A 23,779-nucleotide genomic window follows, 5' to 3' on the forward strand; every position below is an offset into this window, starting at 1 on the left:
TACTCTTGAATCTAAATCTCGCTTTTAATACTCTTGAATCTAAATCTCGCTTAAATTCACTTTCGTTTATATCATAGGAAAATTTGAACAAAAGTAAAGGGTGATCGTTTATCGATCTCAAAAAGAGTTCCTTTGATTTCACAAATAAGTCACTTGAGTGCCCATTCGGACCGTATCGGTTAATTTGGTCCAAATGGCAGAGATAAATCCTTGCTGCTGCGAGGCTGGCGTGCCTGATTGTTTGACAGCAAGTCGGGGTTGTGGACCCGATGACGCAATGCGAGTAGATCTGGTACTATTGCTTAATCTATCCGCTCTTCCTTGCAAGAGCTGAAACAACTTTCTTGATATTGAAAAGATGGCAAAAAGTGCTAAAAGAACTGCAGGCACGCCACCGAAATGCTGCAACCAAATTCGTAGAGTTGCCCGAAAAGAGGCAATGGCCGAAGCCGAATTTACAACTTGCCCTGGCCTTCTCGCTTCATGGCCCGATTGCGGAGCGAGATCTTTGATTATATCAGCTTCCTTGCGTTCTATAGTGGGAGAGGAAGATTGTGAACGATTGGAAGAAGCTCTTGCAGACTTTACCCCCTTTGCCGCCTCCGTGCTATCACGATTACCAGCATCTTTCTCTACTGGGGGCAATGAGTGGTTTGAGGCAGTTCTACTCTTTGAATTTGCAGTCCCATTTGTTGATTTGGCATTAGAAGCTTGGGACTGAGCTGTACGCTTCTGTGCTTGTTGGGATGCCAAATCGTCCAAGCTAGCAGACATTTTTCGCTTCTCTACCTGCTGCTGTAGGATCCGTCTGGCTCTCTCTTTTGCAGCCTGATGACGATCGATTCGTGCTTCGGCTTGAATTTGTGCTTCTCCGAGTTCGGCTAAAAGTGTCTCTCTTTCTTGCAATTCGATCGGATCATCTGTGATCAATTTTGCACATCGTACCATCTGGACAGAATATTCCCATTCCTGCAAACGAAGAGCCAAGATGTCCAAAGCGTACAGTCGAATTGTGCGTCCGTATTGGTCCTGTAAATGTTTACGCTCTTCCTTGACCTGGTCTAAACCTGTACTTGCCGAATAAGCGGACAAAACCCACTCGCAAATCGAACGAGCTGATTGTAGACCTTGTGGCACACTTTTGGTCTTGTCGACCTTTTTATGTCCATTGAGCTTGCCATTAGGCTGTACTGTGGAGCGATTGACATCCTCATCGATCTTCAATGCTCCTAAAATGAGTGCTTCAATCACACCTGCAGGTACTTGTAATGCAGCAGAAACGGCCTCAGGCGGAATGCCATCTGTCGAGATAGTTTTGGTAGCGGTATTTCTCGATGGAGCTTTGGTCTTGATGGATTTCAAGGAAGGGCATGAATCAAAGTATGCTAGAGTATGATACCAAAGTCGTACGAAGAACTGATCAGGCGGTAGAGAGAGTTGTTCACTTATCTCGTTGGGCAAACGGACGTCCCTTCCTGAACTTTGCTGCCAATGTTCGATACGAGAACGTAGTTGATCCTGATCGTTAGGCGTATAAATCGCACACAATGCCGTTATCTGTAAAACTAAGAATTGTTCGGCCAATTGTTGGGTTGATTGAGCTTGACCGGTTTGTATGGCAGATTGAATTGTACTCAATGCCTCTAATGGCATATTATGTACGAATGCAGTGGATGCATGATCGTAAAGCGCTCTTCCAGAAGAGGAAGTGGCTACTGGCATTGTGATAAAAAGGATGATGGTTGTGGTGTGAGTTTGGGGGAATGGCGTTCATGCTGCTTTAGGGATACTGTGGAGAATATTATCTGAAGCCGGTCTCGGTAAATGCGTTGTCCTGATTAAGTTTGCAAGCAGAAGCTGAAAGATTCACCCTGGCTTTATTATGAACACGCGCTGCATTGGGCCGCGCTAAGCAAGCACAGCACAGCACGAGGAATCCAATTTTGAGAAGAAAATTATTTGCTCACCATCATCATCAATAAAAATGTTGGCCAACATAATAAGGCAGTGCATGTCCGTCACAAGACTCGCAAAACCACAGACAACCCCCTCATCAATCATACAGAATGTCGGCTTTCGATCTATACACTCATCTTCTACACAACTAACATGGGGAGGAGGCAAGATGAAATCACATTCGGGCGCAGGTAAACGATTCTTTCCGGTAGGAAAACGAAAGGTTCTCGATCCACAACGTCCTTTTGCCAAAAGTATAGGATTTGGATTAGACAACAGGATAATGTATCCCCCCGACGAAATGGGCAATACAAGTTTTCCGACGAGAACGATTGGCGTGATGTACAAACGTGGTCAAACGGGAATGCGACATTTGAACTCTAAAATGCGTTCTTCACGTAGGATGAGACTCAGAGGTACGGTAATCGAACGTAATGGACCAAAAGTCAAAGTTCTTTCTCGATTAATCGGAAATCGTAAATGATCAGGCCAAGAATCGATGTCATTACAAGAATCTACATCGATGTATTTTTACAGCATACTACATTCAATAGAAATTACCTCTCATCACTTCTTGCGGAAAAGTAAAACATCTGGAGTGAGAAAAATGGTAAGCATCAATTTGGAAAAGGAGACAAAGCAGCTTCTTCACTTACCGGTAGCGTATGGATATTCAAATACTCCGGCCGATTGATCGATCCATTTCCGTTGCAATTGATCATCGTTTTTCTCTGCGAATATTTGGTGAATTTGATCAAGAACTTTCTTTTGATTTTCTGCAGATTCCATAGAGATGTAACTCTTACTTGCAATTCTGCTGCAAACGCCTTCAACGGTGGTGGGAATGCCACGAGTAAGATGAATTTCGGGCAAGATTTCATATTGCTTAATTGCTTCCGTGTCGTACATTTGCTTCCATGTTCCATGTCGATCTGGTCAGATATGGGGGAAAAGAGTCAGCCAATATTTCCTCGCTATTCTATGAATCACACTCACATTGTCGAGAATTTCCCTCGTACACTTCATATGCTTCCCGTACGGCTGCAACCCAATGAGCTGCTTCCCGATCTTCCAAATTCCAAACGATGGCCAAAACACCTCCAGGTTTGAGCACGTTTGCAATTTGAGCTAAAGCGCCATTCCAATCTTCACACCAATGCCATGCCTGTGCAATAGTGATCAAATCAACATTACCTTGAAGGTTAGGGGCGATATTTGTTAAATCAATTGTATCGAATAAACCGGAACCGGTAAAAGTTTGTAAATCTTTATCCAATCTACCTTGTTCTTTCCATTGTGGTATAATTCCAGTCTTTTGATCAAACAAACTACCATTTAATTGTTTAAGCATCGTTTCACTTGGTTCGATTGCTGTTGCCGTTTGTAATTTAAATTTGTTTCCCGAATCATTCGTACATGCATCAATCAGTAATTTGGTAAAGATGCCCGTTCCCGCTGCTAAATCGACATAATTTAACTTTGTTGCGTTTATTGTGCTCAATATTCCGTCAATCACTGACCTGGGATAATCAGGTCTTGCTTTTGCATACAATTCAGGATTCCATGTTGGCTTAAAAGATTGAGTGCTTTGTGTCATTTTGCGGGATAGCTGAGTCGGAAGTGATGTTGTTAATCTAAATGGAGTATAACTCTTTAAGCGGAGTGATTGAACGGTTCTGGCTATCATATGAAGAGAAAGGTTTGGGTTGGGAGAGGATCAAGGGATGTTGGATATGGTCGTCTTATAAACCATTCAGATCATGGGAGTCATACTTCTTTCTGTAAATCCGATTCTATTAAGCATTAACGGTCAATTTAGTCTAAAAAGAAGCCGAAATGCTTAACACACTAAACTGAAATAGAGGTGGAAATGGGACGCGACTTAAACACGCACGCACGGCCTTTTATCTCTTTTCTCTCTTTGTCCGCCAAAAGCGAGCCTAATTATCCGCTCACCTTTAACCGGCAATTCGGTTTAAAGTGACTCTCGACCGTCATCCCCGCTTGATAGGAGCATTGGCGAGCATGTATATAGACAAGGCTAACAATTGGAGCTGAGTAGTTCAAGGTCATAGTTCCAGCGTATAGCACAATGCATACAGCCATTTCGGCAACGCCAATCTTAACGGGCAGAAAGGAACAAGTTGATGCTATCCTGATCCATGCCGGTCAATTATTACTCGCTGGGCCTAATAGCTCAATCACAGCATACAATCTACCACAGAAAGGCACCACTTCCATAAACACTGATGATGATCGGTCAATTGCGTCTTCCTCCTCTAAAACCGTTCAACAAGCACAATTGAGCAAACCTGCTTGGATCGCTCGTTTGAACAAATCAACAAAATCAATTGAACAACTCAAAGTGATCAGAGAAGCAAACGTATTTGTAAGCCTTTCAGATCAAACAGTCGCGCTTCATGATATATTTACCACCCAAGAGACTGGAAAACAGTATTCTTCTAAAAAGGTAGATGCAAACACATCACTCTTGCCATCGGCACCCCTACTCCCTGCTGATGCAAGCACAATTCTGATACAGACAAAAGGCGCCATCTCTTTAGCAATTGATACATCAATTCAACCAACGCCCAACGCAAACAATGGGACTAGTACAGCGGGTACCCAACGCGGAGGGGCTGGATATCGGCATCAAGCAGGACAAACCACAATCGGTAGAGCTTATAGACCATCGGATATGTCTATGGGACGTACAGGAGGCGCAACCACTACAGCCGCATTACGAAATACCAATAGACCGATGAGCTTACTAGGAATGGAAGAAATGAAGAGGGAAAGAGAGCAAAAACGAAAATTCATGACAATGCAAGCAAGGGCTGGATTCATTAGAGAAGAGGAAAAGAATGCATCAATAGAAGGTGGAACGGAAAGCGGGGTAAGCGTGGTAACAACTTTGGCAGTAGGCTGTCGAAGAAAGCTAATCGTCTTTCGATGGGTCGATGGAGCGTTCTGGGATACGAAAGAGATTCACCTGCCGCACACACCGCGTACATTGGCATTTCCTACACCAGAGAAGCTGTTTATGGGCTACACATCCTCGGAATATGCAATTCTTACCATCCCTTTGGCAGCTACTTCATCTGTGGCAGATCTTATGGAGTCAGGTCCGTCCTTAAAGCCAGTCGATATACCCTCTTCCAGCTTAGCCGGTACAAGGGTCGATCTGTACGAATGGAAGTTGAAGACACTCGAAATCCCGCTGGTTGGAACATTTGATGGCAGCCCAGGCGAAAGTAACACTGCATCAGATCAAGGTGGTAGTGAAGGTGGTCAGAAATTGACAAGTGCAGCAGCTACAACGGGCTCAGGCATGACGGCAATGGCAGGCGCTGCATTTACAGGATTGACAGGCTACATGGGTATGGCAGGAAATAAGAACAGACCTTTGGTGCTGCAAATTGAGGATGGAGAAGTACTCGTATGCAGAGAATCCATGGGCGTCTTCCTCAACGAAGAAGGAAGACCTACCCGACGTGACGGGATCGATTGGACAGTCGTGCCAGAAGAAGTGCTGTACGTCAAGCCATACGTTCTGTCTATTCTGCCACCAAGTGCTGGACGACAACTCCCCGCTAATCCGCTCTTACAAGTTCGATCAGCAAGCACATTAGTAGCTGTTCAGACATTGCCTTTTCCTCCTGCAACGGAGGTATCTGCATTTGCGGTTAAGGCTGGCAATTATCCTTCCGTACGTCACTTAACTTCTTCGACTGGAAACAAACCGCCATTGTACGTCAAAGTTACACCGACTGAGCGAGGCGCATTGGAAAAAGATGGATCATCAATCTGGTGTCTTGAGATGAAGAGTTGGGGCAAACAAGTTGATGAATTAGTGGAAGCAGGAGAGTTTCAAGAAGCTTTGGCTTTGCTCAATTCTGTTGATGAAGTTTTGTTGGAAGATAAACAGGAAAGGCGAGTATACATTGAATCGTTGTATGCTGTCTCCCTTTTCTCTAAAGGACAGTATAGTGAAGCGATTGATCACTTTTTGGAACTTGATACCAATCCAGCTCGTGTAATTGCCTTGTATCCGGCTTTTATTTCGGGTCCATTAGCTAAAGACAGATCTCAGTGGCTTGAAATGTTTGGCGCAAAGAAGAAGAAGGCCAAAAGAAGCGAATCATCCACGACCGATCAAGGTAATGACACTTCGGACAGTATGTCTATTCGATCCGGCAAATCACTTGCTACAGGACTCAATATTCCTCGTGAACAGTCAAGATTGCGAGGATTGTGGGGAAGACGTCCACAGAGTATGGTTGGCGAACCAGAGGGATTCACTCCTGGAACGAGTCCTGCCAAAGGCGCATCGTTGAAGGCCAATGCAACTATAACATCAACATCCCCTCTGTCTGCCGCTGCGCCGATCGAAGCGAAAGTGACGACCGATCAGCCTTCTTCGGAGATCCCTGCGGAGAAGCAAGATGTCCCTGTTCTACCTGCTGAACCAAAGGCGATGCCTTTACCTTCGGAAGATGAGAGAAAGGCTATCGACGCTTTAGGAAGCTTCTTGGCGGATCGTCGAAGAATCTTTAAGCCAATCTTGGAACAACAACCATCATCGCATAGTATTACAATGTCACAACTTCGTCATGATCCAGAATGGCTTTTGGCTTTACCTTCACAGCCATTATCATCTTTGGATCTTGAGCAGCTAACAGCAGTTGCACAAACAGTCGATACAGCTTTGTTCAAGACGTTTCTGGCTACTAAGCCTGGTTTGCTTGGACCGTTGTGTAGATTGGAGAATTGGTGTGAGGTTGATCAAGTGGAACAGCTTTTGATGGGACGAGAGAAATACTCGGAATTGATTGCTCTTTATGGCGGAAAAGAGATGCATGACAAAGCTTTACAATTATTACGCAAGATGAGCGAAGATGTTGAAGATGTGGAAGATAAAGTGGAGCCAACGGTACGCTATCTGCAAAATTTAGGTCCAGACTACATCGATCTCATTTTGCGCACTTCGCATTGGGTTCTATCCATGGACGAAGGCTGGGGTATGGATATCATTACTGGAGATACGGGCAAAGTGTCACTGTGGCCGCGATTTGCAATCGTGAAGGATCTGGAATCGTTTGATGAACGTATTTGCATCTTATATTTGCAACATCTTATCCGTGAACTTGGAGATGGTGATCCGAGCTTGCATGAAAAGCTGGCTTTCCTACTTCTACATCGTGCAGAGACCATCAAGACTGAAAGTGGAAATGATGAAGAAACTTTGGAGAATCGCAAGAGAGCATTGGCAGATCTATTGGAACATCTAGAATCATCACATCAATATCGTGCAGAACGTGTATTGAATCGTGTTCCCACCGAAGAGCGGGACTTCTATGATGTTCGAGCTTTATTATTAGGACGTATTGGACAAGATGAGGCTGCTTTACGTATTTATGTCGATAAGTTGGGCGATCATTCGAAGGCGGAAGAATATTGCAAACGTGTCGTTGCACAGAATTCCAACTCGAATGCATTCCTCACTCTTTTGCGGATCTATTTGCGACCGAAACAAGCTGGCAGGAGAGGCGTGCCTCCCAGTAAACAAGCTGATGCGGTTACGGCTGAAATGCAATTAGAACCAGCTTTACGAATCATAAGTCGATATGGAGCAAAGATTGATGCGAAAGCAGCATTAGATCTTTTACCTTCAATCGTTCCACTTTCTGCCGTTGAATCATTCGCAAATAAAGCATTACGTCAAACATATGCACAAAAGAATGAAGAAATGATTTTATCAAAAATTGCAAAAGAACGTTTATTGCAAGTTGATGAAAGTTTGATGACGTTACATAGAAGAAGAGTCAAAGTGACTGAAACTAGAACGTGTCCAAGATGTATGAAACGATTGGGCAATAGTGTGATCGCAGTGACTACTGATGGCTCTGTGTTACATTACGGTTGCTCAAAGTTCTCCAATTAAAGAAGGTCATAGACAATTCCTGTATAATAGCATAACTCTTACACATATCTTATACCTTTTCAGTTGATTAGACTTGGCTGTGGAGAAAAAGCCTAATTTTGAGTCGCAAAAAACACTGGCGTAGTGGCTGTAATTTTTTTAAAATTTTCGCGTCTATTCACCTGCAGGAAAAAAAAAAAGTTTAAGAAGAAATAAATTTTTGCTCTGTAGCCTAAGTACGACATCGACCATCCTCTTTGACATCATCACACACATACCCAGCATTCATCAATATGTTCAAGAGGGTACAAAAGGCGAATGCCGATCATGAGAAACGAGTAAAGAGAGGAGAAGTGGAAGAAGATGAGGGACCAAGAGAATTGGCTATGGACATGGATAGCGATAGTGATTCAAGCGAAGGAAGTGAAAGTGGGTCAAGCAGCTCAGCATCATCCAGCAGTGAAGATGAGAAGCCTTCAAAAGCGGTGAAGAATGGCAAGGCAGCAGAGACTACTTCAAAGAAGAGAAAGCATGAGGAGGAGGAAGAAGAAGATTCTGACGATGACTCTGATGAAGACTCAGACGAAGAAGATTCGGAAGAGGAGGATTCATCCAAAGACGGCAAACCTACCGATCCAGCTGAAGATGCACTTTTGAGACCATCCATTCAAAAAGCATTTGATGAACCAATTTTCATCAAACCAAATGCGATCGTTAGACAGGGATACAAGCATCGTTCGTGTCATATGTGCCCTCAAGTTTTGATCAAGACGGAAAAGATGATTGAAACACATTTGAAATCGGGATCACATCAGCGAAAGGTGAAAAGATATTCAAAAGAAGCAGAGTTGCTCAAACCAGAACAACGTAAAGAACCTTCTGAAGGTGGAATGAGTATCGTGGAATTACGTGAGCGCGTTGAAAAGAAGTTGGCAAGACAACAAGAAGGTCAACGAAAAGTACTTGAACATGCTAAACAGATGAAATTGGAAGCTAGACGAAAGAGAGCAGTGGTAAAAGCAGCAAACCGTCAAGCTAGAAAAGAAGCCAAATTGGCCAAAAAAGCCGTTATGGAAGCAGCAAAAAAGAATGGTAAATCACCTAACAAGAAACAAAAGACGGAAAAGGAACAAAAGGAAAAAGATGTTGTAGCTGATCCTGGTGATGATTCTACGAAGCAACTTCAACCAAAGAAGGAGAAAAAGCAAGACATTGCCAAGGATATCATTCAACAAAAGTTAGCTGTCCTCAAGCAAACGGAAAAAGATCCACGTAAATTGACCAAAAAGTACGTCAAGAAGCATCTATTGACGGCCAAAGAACGTGATGAATTGAAAAAGGTCAAAAATCAACAAAAGAGTCAACTGAAATACGAAGTCAGACAGAGAAAGCGAGAGAAGAAAGCTGCTGCTGCTGCCGCTAAAGAAGGCGGTGAAGAAGAATGAGGTTGTTTCCCTTGACCATGATCACACAAAGTGTACATTTAGCCCTTTCATACATTCAATATTATTCTGATGAAGTTTATAATGGAATGCTCTTTCCATACGAAACCCATTCAATCGAATCGGCGGCATTAATTATTTTTTATGAAACACGCCGAACGCTGGCCCTGTGCTACACGCACGCCCTGCACCCTGTCTGCCTAAGTGTCTCTAAACTTTAAGGTTGTTCGCCCGTTCTTCGGTTCCTTTGCACGATACCATCACCGTCATCATAATAGGGGTAAGCAAGGAGGGTGAAGAAGGGTAACAAAAAGATGACACGTAAGTCTACAAACAGATCACAGAGAAGGGGAAGGGTAAGCTGATCGATGTATTTCTCTTATTCGATGATGTTCTTAGGCGGAAATCAAAGAGATCTTGCTCGTGCAAAAAATGCAAAGAAACAAGCCGATGCAACAAAAGGTAAACGTGATGATGGCTTAACGGTAGCACAAAGAAAGCAACGTGATGCTGATGCCATGCGAGCAAAGCAAGAGGTGGGTATAGTATAGTGTGCGGTTTGTTTGTTTTAAAAAATTGCTAACACAACTTTTCCGCATTCATTTGGTTCAAAAAGGCAGCTAAAGCAAAAGCGGACGGGAAAGATTCTTCGGGAAAATAACGATTGCCATCCTTTTCAGGTTATTCCGACTTTGCGGGAATCTCTCTTACCATGTGTACCATCGATCATTCAGCTTTTCAACCTCTCCGATGTGAGACGGATAATAGAATCAGACATCTTCTTCCGGATAGACACCAGTTTTCTTAGGCCGACTGAGGATTGTTTCGCTTCGTTCTTGGCTTCTTTGGGATGGCTGAAGTTAATGCAACCGATGCAAAATTGTCGTTCTTCGTTAAGACGGTCTTTGAACCCTATTTTTGCGAGCTTGCGCTCTCCACTTTCGTTTCTTTTCATTGGCTATTGCTTTTTCGTTTTTCAGATGTTCTTTTTGTTCATCCGTTGCTTGACCATTGTTGACCAATTGACGAAGTTGGTGTAAATGTGCCGTTTTTCTGCTCGAAAAGCCGGTTATTTGTTTAATTTTTTGCTTTGTAGGCCGCTTGACTATCGTAAGAAGACTTTTTCCACTTTCTTTGTTCTTCCGGTGGAAGGGTATCCAGTCTTGCTTTATCGTTTTGATATCGAAGTTTACGAAATTCTTTCCTGTCGAACGCCGCTTTTTTTGGTCTAAACGCATCTTCAGTAAGAGAAGACGATCGGGAATTACTCATGCCCGTTGGAGATTCGCGATGATTTGTGCTACCAGCTGGTGAAACTTCCGACGATCCTAAAGGTGACAAATAATCTTCTATACGTATTGGGCTTGTCGAAATTGCTGTCAAACCGTTCCAATCAATCTCAGATGGCGATGGTGAGCGCTGGCGTTCATAGGGTGGGGCGGATAAACTTGCTTGGAGCATCCAACAGTGGAATAGAAGATAGAGTAGCATGTTCCAATAGATCTGATGATGCTCTTGCTTCAAGGATGTTATGGAAGAGCGAAGATGAGACACAAAGGTACTGAATCAAGCATGAAAGTTTACAACTCGGTATGTTTCGATCGTTTGCGCCTTTGAAAGGCCCGAGTTCGATCAAAAAGGAGGCAATATGCGGAACACGACTGCTATCTGAAGTAGCCCCGGATCGATTATCCTGATTTGAAAGATGTCCCTTCACCTGGCTTTCCCTGGTGGCTGTCAGGGTGATTTTGATGAGATTGTTGAAGTCTATTCATCATCCTAATTCTCTTTTTCCTTTCATTTTCTTTTCTTCTAAGTTCAAGTACCTGTTCTCGTTGTTCAACTGTTGCTTTTCCATTCCTCACTAATTCACGAAGTTTGGAAAGATGTGCAGCTTTCTCGCTTGTGAATCCAAATTTTTTTATACTTCTGGCTCTAAGTTGTTTTGCTTTTATTCTGTCTATTTCTTTTATGGCATCTTGCTCATGTTGTGGTAATGCTTTGATCCTCTTTTTTTCTTTTTCTTGCCATTGCTTCTTGTACGCTTTAATATCTGCAGTCTTTAGCTTTTGCTTTTTTCTGTATGGTTCTAATGCTATTTTTGGTTGTGCGTCATCGCTAGATAGTCTTTCCGGAATGACTGGAGAGGATGTGTCAGCTAATTGAATAGCTTCATCATTCAACAACGCTTTCCAATCGAAATCGGTTGATGTTGGAGAATGAGCAGGAGAATGACCGGGAGATTGGGCAAGAACTATGACAGCAAGTACGACGGAAATAAGCACAAAGTGGAAACTAAGAACGAACATGTGTAAGATTGAGCAGCCTCAGAAAAGGTAAGACTAATCTTAAGGTACTTGATGATAGAATCACAATGATAGACAACTTTCTCAGTCTTCTCTGCTCATCCTTACGCAAAGCACGGCATCTAACTCAAAGTATGTGTATGAAAAACGCAATTAATGTGCTCTACGTACAGTATTGACCAAGTTTATACGATCAATTCATCAATGTAAGCCCCGTGTCGTAAGCGTGAATGTGAGCAAATGAACAGATGACAGCATTTCTCTCACTCCGATCACACTTTACTGCAGCACACATTCCGTATTCAATGAAGTTCAACATCATCATACTGGCTTTTTGTCTAGTGATAACGCTACGAATAGACGTTCAAGCGAGTACTTCACCTGGTCATACGACCGGACACCGTGAAGGGTCTGAACAGCACAACAACCCTGGCAATTCATCTCCAAGAATCAGTCATAGCGCACATTCTCGCGATCCAATCATTTGGCATGACAAACATATCATTCACATGGGAGATACAGGTTATTCAAGCAGTAGCTCAAGTGACAGCTCAAACCACCCACGTCGATCACCAAGAATTCGAGAACAAAACCAGTCACGTTCAAGAACATCATCACAACGTGGTGCTTCAAGCCAATCGCTACGGGCAACATTACCAACGAGAACAAGAGATATCGATGCATCTCCACCGCATACGACAAACTCACAAAGCAATCGGCCACCACTTAGTATAGCTGCAAGAAGAAGTCGACGTATGAGTGCTCATATTTTTCGCGATACAATAGCTTCAGCTGCACAAAATGATGTGAGCAACAACTCGGGTACGTCATACGACCAGACTGCATGGATGATCGAAGCAATGACGTTGAATGAGGAAAGGTCAAGACAACGACGAGACGGGAGTAGAAGCGCTCCTAGTACTCCTAATAGTAATACTTCTTCACAGTCTTATTCTCCTATGGCTATACTTAGAAGGTTGCAGCGGCCTAGAGGACAATGAAAGAAGAAGATTTCGTTCCGTGTTGCATCTGTGCATCATATAATCGACCTGCCTAACTGTACTGCGCTTTTGCCCGTTTCTTGAATTTGATCACAGGAAAAGTATATGCAATCATAATTTGTGTATACACAACTTTTCCATTTCTATGCTTTCATTCTTCCCATATGCCCCGATACGCTGCGCAAACACAGGTTTGCTTTACGAAAGATTGGACTTCCTTTCCCAGGAACCTCAAGGTGCTTTCCCAGTCGAATATGATGAAAGTCATTGTGGCAGCCCTACTTTTATTTGGCAAATTAGGAATCTTAGCAACCAGTCCCACAGGTCACCGCAATATTCACCCATCTAGCCCTGGTCGCAGTGATCGTTCGAGAAGTACATCTCCACAAAGCTTTCATAGTGTTGCTTCATCTTTCAATAGTCCAGAACGCTCAAAAAGTCCAAAAAAACATGAAGAAATCGTTTGGCATGATAAAGCAATCGTTGCAAGACATGATGTGCTTGGTTGGATTGACAAACATGTACTGAATTCTAGGGAAATTGGTCAATCCAGCTCGAGCAGTAGTCAACATCTGGCCACTTTGAGTGCTGGTCATACTTCTCGCTCACCACCAAGTACAACACCTCCAATCTCACCAAGACGAATTGTTCAAAGCCAAGCTTATACGAGCTCACCAAGGAATGGAAGGCCACCCGTGAGAGAAAGGGAGAGGCACTCATTCACGCAGTCTACAAGCCCAAACCGACCGAGACAAAGAGAAACAGGAAATACTACGTCAAGTACATCACGCGTCGTCTCTTCTGTTCCACGACATCTTCGATACCGACCTCGTCTAGAAAGAGACTTTCACGAAAACGATGGGTATGATCTGCGACATACGAGCCGTGAAGCTGTTGAGTATGACAGCAGAAGTCAATTTCATGGAATGTTCCTCCATGAACACAGAATGCGTGATCCACATCAATCAATGTTTGTTGGTAGTCATGAATATGACAACCGACTTGATCCAAATACTCCGCCTTTTGGCGAAAATGAAACGAATAGAAGACAAACAACTTCCCTTTCGCCCTCAAGCAGTCGTACTTCCCCTTCCACCAGATTAGCTGGCAGAAATAGGAGATACTAGCGACTTATCGTTATGATACCTTTCTCATAGCATTGTGTAAATAGAGATTCTTGTATTAGAGTCATGAAATTGTGTTTTGAACACCTTCTGATCTGCCATAGCCATACGCAAACCTGAGATCTGCGTTGTCTGAGCCCCGAATGAAGTTTCCTGAATGACAGAGTGTTGAGCCTAATTGGATTATTGTATTGCTTTTCTTTACGTTTATCAACCATCACAATTATTCGAGATTGATCCGTGATAAAACACTATGAAGGCTCTCAGTCTGATCATGATTGTCTATGCGTATCAAATGTTGATACACTTGGTTACATGTACTGATGCACCATCACAGCATGATAAACATGTGATCAAAGAAGAGCCACACTCCCCTGCGACATCAAGACAATCTTCTCCTCGTCGTGTTTGGGAGGACAAACACGTCATTGCTGAGCATGTTTCGGCTCCGATCTCCTCCAGCCAAACTCAAAGGAGCCCTTCAAGCAGTCCAACGAGGGTCGCATCCGTACACTCTCATGGAACACAACATCAAGCAGGCCAGAATATTCAACAGAGTGCAATTATTCAAACAGCTCATGGTGCATCTAATGTACAAGTATCACAAACAGAACCACAATTAACACCTTCTTCTCCTCAGACTTCTCACGGTTCACCTGTTCATCAAGATATTCGTCAACGTTTACGTTCTTCAAGACGTCCAAGATCTCCTCAAGATAATGATGCAAGTCGTATTGATAGAGAAGTTGAAACAAGCCAAAAAACTCGTCATAAAAGAGCACATCGTAGACGCTTATTCTAGTCACACTGTATTGTTATGCTTCATTGTTGATTAAGCAATTGAATATAGTACAATCATAAACAATACATAGCATTGCACTGCTACTTCTTTCACCCCTTAGAGCACAGCTTTGCGTACGCATACATGCACCGCAATTGTCTATTTACGCACCGTGAAAACTTAATGTACAGCATTTGTTGGAAGTCTTGACGAATGCTAATACGGGTGGAAAGGTATAAAAGGTGCAAATCGATTACTGACAAGTCATTCACAATCACTCATAATAAGCGCTGGCGCAAATTTTAATCGTCCTAAATCCATCTTCTGGAATCAAAATGAAGTCCTTCATTATTGCAATAAAGATAGTCATTGCTTTGACCATCCTTGTCAGTGTAGCGAACGCATCTGAAAAGGAAACAAGTCAGGGTACAAACAAGAAACAAGTTCAGGAAGAACCAAAAAAGAAGCCAGATCAATCTACAGGGCACGGAAAAGCTGAAAGCTCTGGTAGCGCTCAAGGTACACACTCTTCTAGTCATCCAACCTACGTGAACACCTTTGGAGAGACCAAACCCAATCACAGAGAAGCGGCATTACAGCTCACTCGTAAACGGTTTGGCAGTCGCTGAACTACGAACGATCAACGAGCTAAGGTGAAGCATACAATCCTGCTAGGACTAGATTTGTGTTTAAGACTTCGATTGCTGTCTTTCCACATCTTCGGTCTCTTCCAACATTCTTCCTATCTCTCAATGAACATGTGTCTACCTTGCTCAGTCTCTTCTCTATGAACATGCATTGTTATGCATGGTACCGCTCTCCTCTCACCAACACATTCGCATTTGTATTCTTTACTGTCCGAATCAATTCAACCTCCTCCCACTCAAATATTCGTGCTCACAATCCCTGCACACACAATGTTTCTCTGCTTCCCACTACCTTAGTCCTCATTCTAACAAAACTATTCGAGAAGCTTGAAATGATAGCCATTTTGTGATGGGCTCGTGAGCCGCCTATAAGTGCAAATGATGAGCCGCTGTGAACAGCTCTTAAATACATGTGTTGATGATGATGTGTATACGTGAGACGCTTGAAAAGTCGAAAGGTGGTCGAATGTGTTTCGCAGTCCAATCGAGATTTCGGTACGCTGATGTGATGTGTCGAAAAGATGGCGAGGTGACAGGAAGAACCGATTAGGCTTCTTCAGCACGGACACGAGCGTTGGCATTGGTGACCTTAACTCCCAAAACCTTTGCCTTTTCCAAGATTTCAATGCGCTTCTTGCTGCTAACGTTGTGTGCAATTTCGGCAGCGTAAGAGGCGTTGTGCATCAACAAAAGTTCGACATCCTTAACGTTGGAAACGACCAAACGTCTGTATCCGTTGGGCATCAAGTGACGTGTCTTCTTGTTTGATCCGTAACCAATCTTTGGGCAAGCTGGACGTCCCTTGAAACGACGACGGATGGCACTGTCAATACCCTTGGGCTTGCGCCATGAGGGGTCAACTCTCTTGAATCCATCGCTTTGGAAGCGAGCGAACTTCTTTGTCCTCTTTTTGATGATTGGGATCTTTGCGGCGGCCATCTTGACTGAAGATGTGTGAAAGGGGGCAAATAAAGTGTTAGCTGCTTGTACAATGATTTCATGCTTCTAGATTCCGTAATCGAGCCAGAGTGTTGTATCATTCCGATGAGCTGAGAAGTGTCCTACCATGCAATCATTCACCACCCATTCCCATCCCTGTGTCATCCTTTTTCCATCCTTCCCTTTCTCAGCTCACACAAGAGCATTCTTCGCTCGTCTTTCCGTTTGTTGAATTTGTCGGAATGGCGAAGTCATAATCCATACACTCTAGGCTGATGTCGAAACCGTATATCTCTTTGCCATGTACTGATACTTACCGAAATTTGACCTGTTGTCGAGGATGGGTAAAGGAAAGAAGATTTGATGGTATTGGATTAGCAATTTGTCTGTAAGTCTGCCTTGCCTGCGTAAATTCGCACTTTGGCTTTAGACAAGGCCATTGCAGCACCTTCACTGCAACTTTCTCTCTAAGCGTGCCGCTGTGTACTGTAGCGCTGCGCTGCGCTTGATAATTGAGAAACTCTCTGGGCAAACAGGCCTACAACACTTACTACTACACAGCAGATCGGCCGAGAGCCGCAGCTCGTGACCTGATTGTCCACTGTCTATCAGTGCCCTAAATCATACGCGTATATTGCTGATACGGGCGTACGCTTCTATCAAGCACGGGTTTCTGCCGCAAGTCCAATAAGCGGTCAAGTTTGCTATGCGTACAGTGCTACAATTCACAGAAGTGCTTACCAGGCGTACGTGAGTGAGTATTCTAGTTTGAATTCTAGAAATGACTTCCTGCGCGCAATTACACCTTTACATCTTCTCTTCGTCCATACCAACAAAACGGCATCAAGGTAAGTGATCGAAACATGGCATATGGACGATTGATTGAAGATTGGACGACACAGAGATAGTCAGCGATGCTTTATTGGGGAGGCGGTGATAGAAAGTGGTGGAAGAGGGGAGGAGAGTAATCGAAGATGAATTAAGCCCTTGCTGTCTTTGGCTTGTACCGACGTCCGACAAATCAAGACTGTTCGACAATACAATCGCTTTATTTGACACAGTCGTCCACCTTCAATCCGCCCGTTCTTCATTCCAATCGAACATCAGACTTACCCTTAGTTTACATTTCTTACATTTACAGATGAGTCTCCAAACAAGCAAGCCGTACCTCGTGGATGGCAAGGGCCACTTGATGGGTCGCTTGGCCTCCATTGTCGCCAAGGAAATCCTTAACGGACAAAACGTTACCGTTGTCAGATGTGAATTGATCAACATCTCCGGTAACACTTTCCGTAACAAGATCAAATTCCACGACTTCATGCACAAACGCCATTTGGTTAACCCCAAGAAGAGCGGTCCATTCCACCACCGTGCACCTTCCCGCATCTTTGCCCGTGCCGTTCGCGGTATGGTTCCTCACAAGACTGCCCGTGGAGCTGCAGCAATGAACCGTCTCAAGGTTTACGAAGGTATGCCACCACCATTTGACCGCCAAAAGAAGTTCGTCGTTCCCCAAGCGTTGCGTGTTCTACGATTGAAGCCAGGACGTAAGTTCGCTACATTGAAGGCAATCTCTGCCGATGCAGGATGGAAATACGAAGCTGTTGTCGATAAATTGGAAGAGAAGCGTAAGGTTAAGGCTGCTGCATACCAAGAACGCAGAACTGCTGCTCACAAGAAGCGTGCTGCTGCCATCACTGCTGGTGGATCTGGTTTGGCAGAGATCAACTCCAAGTTGACTCCTTATGGTCTTTAAATTGGAATAAAGTTGATTTGAAGGGTCATTACAATTTGACTTTAAGCGACTTTAATTTCGTCTCTCCTCCATGCATTACCATCATTTCATGATCTGTCACATTTATAGCCTCGCACGCACACATTATTCGAAGAGAAGCTTCAAACATTGAACGCTTGCCTTCATCTGTACACTGGTGTAATTATCTTTATACACCTCAAAATACAACATTGTTACGCAAAACATACATGTTTGATCACCACCAGATAAGGAAATGAGGATAGCCAAGCTTCCGAGAGACTGGAATAATCTGGTTTGGCACGTGAATGAAGTACGCTGATGTAAGCAGATGAATGCCGAATTTGACGCGTTTAATGCAATCGCGCAAAAAAGGCGTTAAAAAGTGTTGTTCACAAAAAAGACTGCCTAATGAAGCATATCACTTTTTAATATAGAACTCCAACATGCATGACAAAGTGTTGGAAGTGATGATGGACTAACAAGTCTGTTTGACAAACTAGGCAAGTCATTCATTCAGTCTAATGCATGCTCAATGGAAGTCTACTAGTCACACTTGCTCCACTCCAATAATGTTCAAATTTGATCGGGCAGCTTTTGGAGGACGCTATGCAAAAGAGAAAGATTATAAGCTTGAAAAGGGAAAGTTTAGAATTATTGAATGGCGAAGAGGTAGACTCACCTTGTTTCTATCCACCATCATTTATCGGTGTCTCTTTTTTTCTCCGACCCTTTCTCTCCTTTATTCCGCTTCTTATTGCTTCACCCAACCTGCTCTCTTTCGACAATTTGACGCCAGTCGTCATTAGGGTTTGAAACCTCAACGTCGAAAAGATATTTATATGCTTCAGTTGCTACGCATAAAAGGTTGATAAAGAAGCATACTTTGCCTCTGGAAGGCATTTATTCTCACTATTGATTGGTACTACTTACATTCTTTTAATCTTCTTTAAAGATTTTTATTTACCCCTTCTCATTATCAGATTCAGTCCAATTTATACATATACACAAAATGGCCACATCCGCTTACGATTTTGAACAGGATGCCTTTGGAATCGCACTTTCATCTCCTGGTTTATGCTCGCCTGGCTTGATGGGCGATCAAGGTTGGTCCCCTTGTTCTTCAACACACTCATTTTGCGACAATATGTATGCAGAGGAACAAACTGAAACACAGCGAAAACCATGCTCAAAGTCCACTACAAAAGAATCACGTCGTCATACTTGGGCATGGCCAATGCCACCCGTTCGCATTCCAGTCACACGACCTCTATCGTTCGGTAACAAATCCCGTGCATCTTCCATCTCTTCGCCGAGACTAGCAATGGATCGTGATGGAAGCAGTACCGGAAGTGTGAGCGGAAAGAGTGAATCAAGTGCGGTAACCATTCCTGATGGAGTCTCTTTGCCATTCTCACTAAGCCCAAGACGTGCAATGACCGATCGGTTCAATCAACAAAAGAGACACGTTTCTGCACCAGGACCAACAATGTTCCTAGATTCAATCTTTGATCAAGATGGTGATGTTGTGGAAATTATTGATGATCGTATGTTTGACGAATCTCTTCCACTTATGCCCACCGATTTGGCACGTAGACCAAGCGGCTGGGACGATGAAGAGAAAGTCAAGATGGATCGTTTACATGCAAGCTTTTCACTTTTGGGTGTCGAAAGTGGTCCTCGGGCTGGACATTACTCGTCTTCATCATCTGCAAATAGCACACCCACTACTGTCTCCAACAATTCTCCTCGTGAAGTGGAAGACGGTCATTCTCCTACAGCGGGTCTTTGTTTGTTGCATATGGCACTCTCACCTGAACATAGGGCCCCAACACTGGCAGAGCAAATGGCTTTCGCAAGCGGTTTAGGTAACTTGTGTTCATGGGCATCCCCAATGAAGCAAACATATGCATCTTCTGATGATTATCTTCGCGTTCTTCAACGTCAACAAGAGAACTTCTTTTCATCGCCAGAATCCGATCATTTGTTTGCTGATGAAGACAACGTACCTGTTTCGGATCAAGAGGACCGTAGACAAGCTTCCCGACACATTCGACAACAAGTTGCAGCTTCTGCAGCCCTTTCGCGAAGCATGGACTCATATCGTCAACCATTCGAGTATGAAGTGTCTCCTCGTAGCGATAACGCAGAGAGCTTCACAGAGGAAGAAGACTACAGCTCTGAAAGTCCAGAAGAAACAGAGAGAAGAGAAAGGTTCATGAGATCAACGGCTAGTTCAGGACAAAGCATCGGCTTACACTCTGCAATCTCAGCAAGCAGTAGTCCAATCTTGCATGGTGCACTTTCTGCCACAACATTTGACAGTGTTACTGTTGCATCTTCAACCGTAGCTTCTTCTTCAACTGGCTCGCAAGGATCAGACGTTGCTTCTCCATCCACTTGCCCTTCTTCATTATCAGAAGGCATGTCACTAACGCCAACAATGGTGAAAAGTACAGGTTACGTCAACAATTTGTCTCCCGTATTGGCTGATGAATTTGCCTATCTGGCCCAAAATGATGCTTTCTTGGCTTCAGCGATGCCGGAAGGATATTCGATCATGCATCCACCCGCAAAGTCCCATTGGCCTGATGCAAACGGATTCAATGGAAACACTTTAAGCCCTTGCTTGACCACGCCAGAGCTGGGAATGACAGACATCCCTTCCCCTATGGCGCTTGTGCCTTCGCCTTGCATGGATTTGAACAGTGTGGAACCAATGTCTGTTGACAATATCGATGATTCCCGAGATGAAACATTTAGATTGCCAATGCCCACTTCTCAATCAACTACATCCATTTTGGAAAGACCACGTCCAATCCCAAGCAGTTCTTCAAGTTCCTTCTTTGCACAATGTGATGTAGTACATCAACGAATCATGACATCACGTATGAAACGTGCAAGTATTGTTTCGCAAAAAGCATCGATCGAACTTGCTTCAGACGATTTTGATAAGCAAGCCGAAGAAGATGTGGATGATACGATGGCTGAGGTGTCTTTTGATGCTGGTCGACCTTCTATTCCAACTCGAAAGGCCAGTTTGGAAATGGACGCCTTTTTATCGGCAAACAAGATGGGTCCTAGCATATCTTTCAAAGATGAACCTCATCCACGTAACCTCGTTCAAAACTTTGTTGCCAAGAACGGACATCCAGGAATGAGAACAAGCATGTCAACCGGTTCTTTAGGTCCAAGAGCACTTTCGCAAGTTCGTGAAGCATGCAGATTAAAGGCGAAGTATTTACGAAACGGTCAATGGGTCACAGAAAGTGCACCACCCGTTCCAAGAGTGCCAAAAGATCTGCAAGCCGCCAGACCTGATCTGAGAAAAACTTCTTCTGAACCCATTAAATCCGTTTCACAGAACGTTTTGCCTGTCATGCCAAAGGCTGAAATGACACCCAAACCGGTAAAATCGATGAACGGATCGCCGATTAAACAGATGAGCAAATCTTCTTCTACAAATAATGTTGAACAAATTCGAATGCCAACTTTATTCGTAGCAAGAACGCCAAGTCAACGTAAACGTGGTCAAACGGGTATTCCGGCTACAGAACCTAATAATCTTGCAATGGCAAAATTAGGTTTTAAAGTTGATACACCAACACGTTTTTCAACCGTTCGTGCTCTTTCCGGTCAACAATTTGACAACAATTCACGCAGCAGACAAAAAAGTTGTTCTAGTATGATGGACGTTTCTACTGATTCTTTAGAACCTTATTTAGCAATGCAACATGAACATTGCGCAGGAAGTGCAAATTCATCAACAACTTCTTTGATCGATCATGATTTGCAAGTTGCTGCAGAATTACAAAATAGCGTTCAAGGTGGAATGCCAAAAGGATTTATCCTCGTTGTTGAAGAGAAGCAAACCTTTGTTTCGAATTTGCTTGTCGCTTGAGCTTGTAGAAGGCATCACATTGTTCTGTCATTACATGTATACCTAAATTTGACCGACCTCATAATGAATCTTTATTCCCTTCAAACCCGAATTTATAGATGACCGTGAAAATTTGATAGAATGAGAATATTGCCAGTTCATATACTCATCCCAGAATCTCATGAGACGACGAGAACGAATCTATCATTCGGTAAGTATACCGTCTCATCCACTAACTCACAACACACCCAAAAGATTGTGAGATCGTATGAAATTTGTGCGATGGCTAAATCTACATGGAAATGCATATCTCACCACCACAACTCATTGGGCCGTCAAAAGAGACTTCTAAGGTTAAAATAAAAGGAACTTGGAAAAATTTTTGTGATCAAAATCGGGAAACATATGAACATATTAATTTCGCACAATTGCAAAAAAAGAAAGAGTTGATTACGTTGTGTGATTTTTGGTCTTTTCTCGTCATTCAGTCGGGCTTGAACGAGAAAGCTGTTTAACCGCTACCTCCCTTGTAAACCTTACCGAACATCAATTCTTGCAATTTGTCGTAACCGGACAACACACCGGCACCGGCAATACCACGCAAGATGTTGGCACCTGCACCCTTGAAGAGGGACTTGACACCTTCCTTGGCGATGATGGCTTGACCAGCGTGCATCATGTTGCGGTAGTGAGGACCAGTACCACCAGATGTCATCATCATACGACGACGGATAGTGTCCAAAGGATAAGAAGCCAAACCGGAACCAGTTGTAACAGCCCAACCCAACAAGAAGGAGGCCAAGAAGTTTCCTTCGAGAGCACCAGTGAGCAAGACGGGCTTGAGGGAATCGTACATTCCGAAGTAAAGACCACGGTAGACAACGATACCAACAACGGATGGAACGAAACCACGGTACAAACCGGCAATACCATCAGTAGCAAGAGTCTTTCTGTAAACATCAACCAAACCATTGAATTGACGTTCACCTGCTCCCTTGGCAGCAGATTTGGCGTCGTTAGCCAAACGGGTACGGGCGTAATCCAAAGAGTAAACGAACAATAGAGAGGTTGCACCAGCAGCACCACCGGAAGCCAAGTTAGCACCCAATTGTTTGATGTATGGGTCAGACTTGGGGACCTTGAACAAAGACTTGAAGAAATCCTTGAAAGCAAAGTTCAAAGCTTGGGTGGGGAAGTAACGGATAACGTTTGCGGTGTTACCACGCCACAGGGAAACCAAACCTTCTTGTTGGTAGGTACGTGCGAAACAGTCACCGATACCCTTGTATGGAGAAGCCAAACGACCTTGTTTGATCATTTCATCTTGGTTTTGGATCAAAAGCTTAACACGTTCGATGGGGGCAGCAGCAGTTTTTGAGACAGCGGCGGAAATACCACCCATCAAGAAATCACCGGCGAAACCGGAGAGGTTCTTGGTTCCATGCTTAGAAGGGTCTGCACCCGCACCGCCTGAACCAGCCGACTAGATTGTTGGAAGAGAGAGAGAGAGGCATATAGTCAGGATCGAGTTGGGCTAAATGTGGGTAATTGTGAAGCAATCATGGGAAAGTTGGAGAAAGTGCGGAGAAGATATAGATATCGAGCAGATGAAGTCTATTCTTAGCCAGAGAGTAGAATGTAATAGACATCTCTGACCGGTGCACTTGCCCAACCACTTCTGCAAACTTCTGCCAACGATTTAAACTGGATCGAAAGATACTCACCATTTTTTATACGGAATTCGATCTAAGGAAAATCGAGAGGTAAAGGTGAATTATATGTAGTACAAGGGAACGTCAAAAAGATGCTAAAGGAGTAGCAAATTAAGACGAGTAAAAATCCCAGGGAAATGAGTGGTGATGATGAAGGGAAAGAGAAAAGCAACACAATGTGAGGCTTGTGATTGATATACGCTTTTCCCTTCCCCTTCCTCCCAAGCGAAGAAACGAGAAAAAAAAATCACAGCGTGCGCCTTTCTCTCTACACAATGTGCGCACGCAACTTCTAACAAAAAAGAAAAGAATTGG

At 43.7% G+C, this 23,779-nt stretch overlaps 15 protein-coding genes across 15 annotated transcripts in view; 10 read left to right on the forward strand and 5 right to left on the reverse strand.

Moving 5' to 3' along the window:
• The window catches only part of FA14DRAFT_162308 (uncharacterized protein), a 1,900-nt gene extending 67 nt beyond the window's left edge, over positions 1–1,833 (reverse strand). Inside the window, exon 1 of the mRNA XM_025499529.1 lies at positions 1–1,833. This exon is cut by the window's left edge and continues 4 nt beyond it. Coding sequence (XP_025352325.1) covers positions 139–1,722 — 1,584 coding nt within the window. The 5' untranslated portion in view covers positions 1,723–1,833 and the 3' untranslated portion in view covers positions 1–138.
• Positions 1,834–1,984: 151 nt separating this feature from the next.
• Positions 1,985–2,440, forward strand: FA14DRAFT_162309 (uncharacterized protein; the record flags this gene model as incomplete). Its single annotated transcript, XM_025499530.1, has 1 exon — positions 1,985–2,440. The coding sequence occupies one exon, from the start codon at positions 1,985–1,987 to the stop codon at positions 2,438–2,440; it is 456 nt and encodes a 151-aa protein (XP_025352326.1).
• An 83-nt stretch (positions 2,441–2,523) lies between these two features.
• On the reverse strand, positions 2,524–3,553 carry FA14DRAFT_157960 (S-adenosyl-L-methionine-dependent methyltransferase; the record flags this gene model as incomplete). The annotated part of the gene is made up of 3 exons (XM_025497927.1): positions 2,524–2,549; positions 2,613–2,888; positions 2,953–3,553. The coding sequence occupies 3 exons, from the start codon at positions 3,551–3,553 to the stop codon at positions 2,524–2,526; spliced, it is 903 nt and encodes a 300-aa protein (XP_025352327.1).
• Positions 3,554–3,853: 300 nt separating this feature from the next.
• On the forward strand, positions 3,854–7,983 carry FA14DRAFT_162312 (uncharacterized protein). The gene has a single exon (XM_025499531.1). The coding sequence runs from the start codon at positions 4,049–4,051 to the stop codon at positions 7,898–7,900; it is 3,852 nt and encodes a 1,283-aa protein (XP_025352328.1). The 5' UTR covers positions 3,854–4,048; the 3' UTR covers positions 7,901–7,983.
• Positions 7,984–8,127: 144 nt separating this feature from the next.
• FA14DRAFT_162313 (uncharacterized protein) lies at positions 8,128–9,424 on the forward strand. The gene has a single exon (XM_025499532.1). It carries the CDS (start codon positions 8,173–8,175, stop codon positions 9,322–9,324), a length of 1,152 nt encoding a protein of 383 aa, XP_025352329.1. The 5' UTR covers positions 8,128–8,172; the 3' UTR covers positions 9,325–9,424.
• A 211-nt stretch (positions 9,425–9,635) lies between these two features.
• On the forward strand, positions 9,636–9,982 carry FA14DRAFT_181947 (four F5 protein; the record flags this gene model as incomplete). Its single annotated transcript, XM_025501164.1, has 3 exons — positions 9,636–9,642; positions 9,721–9,857; positions 9,938–9,982. The coding sequence occupies 3 exons, from the start codon at positions 9,636–9,638 to the stop codon at positions 9,980–9,982; spliced, it is 189 nt and encodes a 62-aa protein (XP_025352330.1).
• A 232-nt stretch (positions 9,983–10,214) lies between these two features.
• FA14DRAFT_181948 (uncharacterized protein) lies at positions 10,215–11,630 on the reverse strand (the record flags this gene model as incomplete). The annotated part of the gene is made up of 3 exons (XM_025501165.1): positions 10,215–10,374; positions 10,451–10,740; positions 11,148–11,630. 3 exons carry the CDS (start codon positions 11,628–11,630, stop codon positions 10,215–10,217), a joined length of 933 nt encoding a protein of 310 aa, XP_025352331.1.
• A 302-nt stretch (positions 11,631–11,932) lies between these two features.
• On the forward strand, positions 11,933–12,628 carry FA14DRAFT_181949 (uncharacterized protein; the record flags this gene model as incomplete). Its single annotated transcript, XM_025501166.1, has 1 exon — positions 11,933–12,628. One exon carries the CDS (start codon positions 11,933–11,935, stop codon positions 12,626–12,628), a length of 696 nt encoding a protein of 231 aa, XP_025352332.1.
• Positions 12,629–12,792: 164 nt separating this feature from the next.
• Positions 12,793–13,755, forward strand: FA14DRAFT_157964 (uncharacterized protein; the record flags this gene model as incomplete). Its single annotated transcript, XM_025497928.1, has 1 exon — positions 12,793–13,755. The coding sequence occupies one exon, from the start codon at positions 12,793–12,795 to the stop codon at positions 13,753–13,755; it is 963 nt and encodes a 320-aa protein (XP_025352333.1).
• Positions 13,756–14,005: 250 nt separating this feature from the next.
• FA14DRAFT_157965 (uncharacterized protein) lies at positions 14,006–14,554 on the forward strand (the record flags this gene model as incomplete). The annotated part of the gene is made up of 1 exon (XM_025497929.1): positions 14,006–14,554. The coding sequence occupies one exon, from the start codon at positions 14,006–14,008 to the stop codon at positions 14,552–14,554; it is 549 nt and encodes a 182-aa protein (XP_025352334.1).
• Positions 14,555–15,358: 804 nt separating this feature from the next.
• FA14DRAFT_162314 (putative 60S ribosomal protein L32) lies at positions 15,359–16,456 on the reverse strand. The gene has a single exon (XM_025499533.1). It carries the CDS (start codon positions 16,117–16,119, stop codon positions 15,727–15,729), a length of 393 nt encoding a protein of 130 aa, XP_025352335.1. The 5' UTR covers positions 16,120–16,456; the 3' UTR covers positions 15,359–15,726.
• A 484-nt stretch (positions 16,457–16,940) lies between these two features.
• On the forward strand, positions 16,941–18,195 carry FA14DRAFT_162315 (ribosomal protein L13). The gene has a single exon (XM_025499534.1). The coding sequence runs from the start codon at positions 17,261–17,263 to the stop codon at positions 17,873–17,875; it is 615 nt and encodes a 204-aa protein (XP_025352336.1). The 5' UTR covers positions 16,941–17,260; the 3' UTR covers positions 17,876–18,195.
• Positions 18,196–18,311: 116 nt separating this feature from the next.
• FA14DRAFT_84075 (uncharacterized protein) lies at positions 18,312–18,783 on the forward strand. The gene has a single exon (XM_025502975.1). It carries the CDS (start codon positions 18,397–18,399, stop codon positions 18,679–18,681), a length of 285 nt encoding a protein of 94 aa, XP_025352337.1. The 5' UTR covers positions 18,312–18,396; the 3' UTR covers positions 18,682–18,783.
• Positions 18,784–18,884: 101 nt separating this feature from the next.
• Positions 18,885–21,773, forward strand: FA14DRAFT_157968 (uncharacterized protein; the record flags this gene model as incomplete). The annotated part of the gene is made up of 1 exon (XM_025497930.1): positions 18,885–21,773. One exon carries the CDS (start codon positions 18,885–18,887, stop codon positions 21,771–21,773), a length of 2,889 nt encoding a protein of 962 aa, XP_025352338.1.
• On the reverse strand, positions 21,767–23,600 carry FA14DRAFT_162316 (mitochondrial carrier). Its single transcript, XM_025499535.1, has 2 exons — positions 23,477–23,600; positions 21,767–23,235 (listed from the first exon to the last, which is right to left on the reverse strand). Exons 1-2 carry the CDS (start codon positions 23,477–23,479, stop codon positions 22,264–22,266), a joined length of 975 nt encoding a protein of 324 aa, XP_025352339.1. The 5' UTR covers positions 23,480–23,600; the 3' UTR covers positions 21,767–22,263.
• Positions 23,601–23,779: the final 179 nt, after the last annotated feature.

Source organism: Meira miltonrushii (assembly GCF_003144205.1).
Source record: "Meira miltonrushii strain MCA 3882 unplaced genomic scaffold FA14scaffold_5, whole genome shotgun sequence".
NCBI lineage: Eukaryota > Fungi > Basidiomycota > Exobasidiomycetes > Exobasidiales > Brachybasidiaceae > Meira > Meira miltonrushii.

What these genes read in the sequence shown, in the direction of transcription:
- FA14DRAFT_162312 (XM_025499531.1), top strand. Translation starts at nt 4,049, where the DNA reads ATGCATACAGCCATTTCGGCAACGCCAATCTTAACGGGCAGAAAGGAA.
- FA14DRAFT_162314 (XM_025499533.1), bottom strand. Translation starts at nt 16,119, where the DNA reads ATGGCCGCCGCAAAGATCCCAATCATCAAAAAGAGGACAAAGAAGTTC.
- FA14DRAFT_162315 (XM_025499534.1), top strand. Translation starts at nt 17,261, where the DNA reads ATGAGTCTCCAAACAAGCAAGCCGTACCTCGTGGATGGCAAGGGCCAC.
- FA14DRAFT_162313 (XM_025499532.1), top strand. Translation starts at nt 8,173, where the DNA reads ATGTTCAAGAGGGTACAAAAGGCGAATGCCGATCATGAGAAACGAGTA.
- FA14DRAFT_84075 (XM_025502975.1), top strand. Translation starts at nt 18,397, where the DNA reads ATGCATGCTCAATGGAAGTCTACTAGTCACACTTGCTCCACTCCAATA.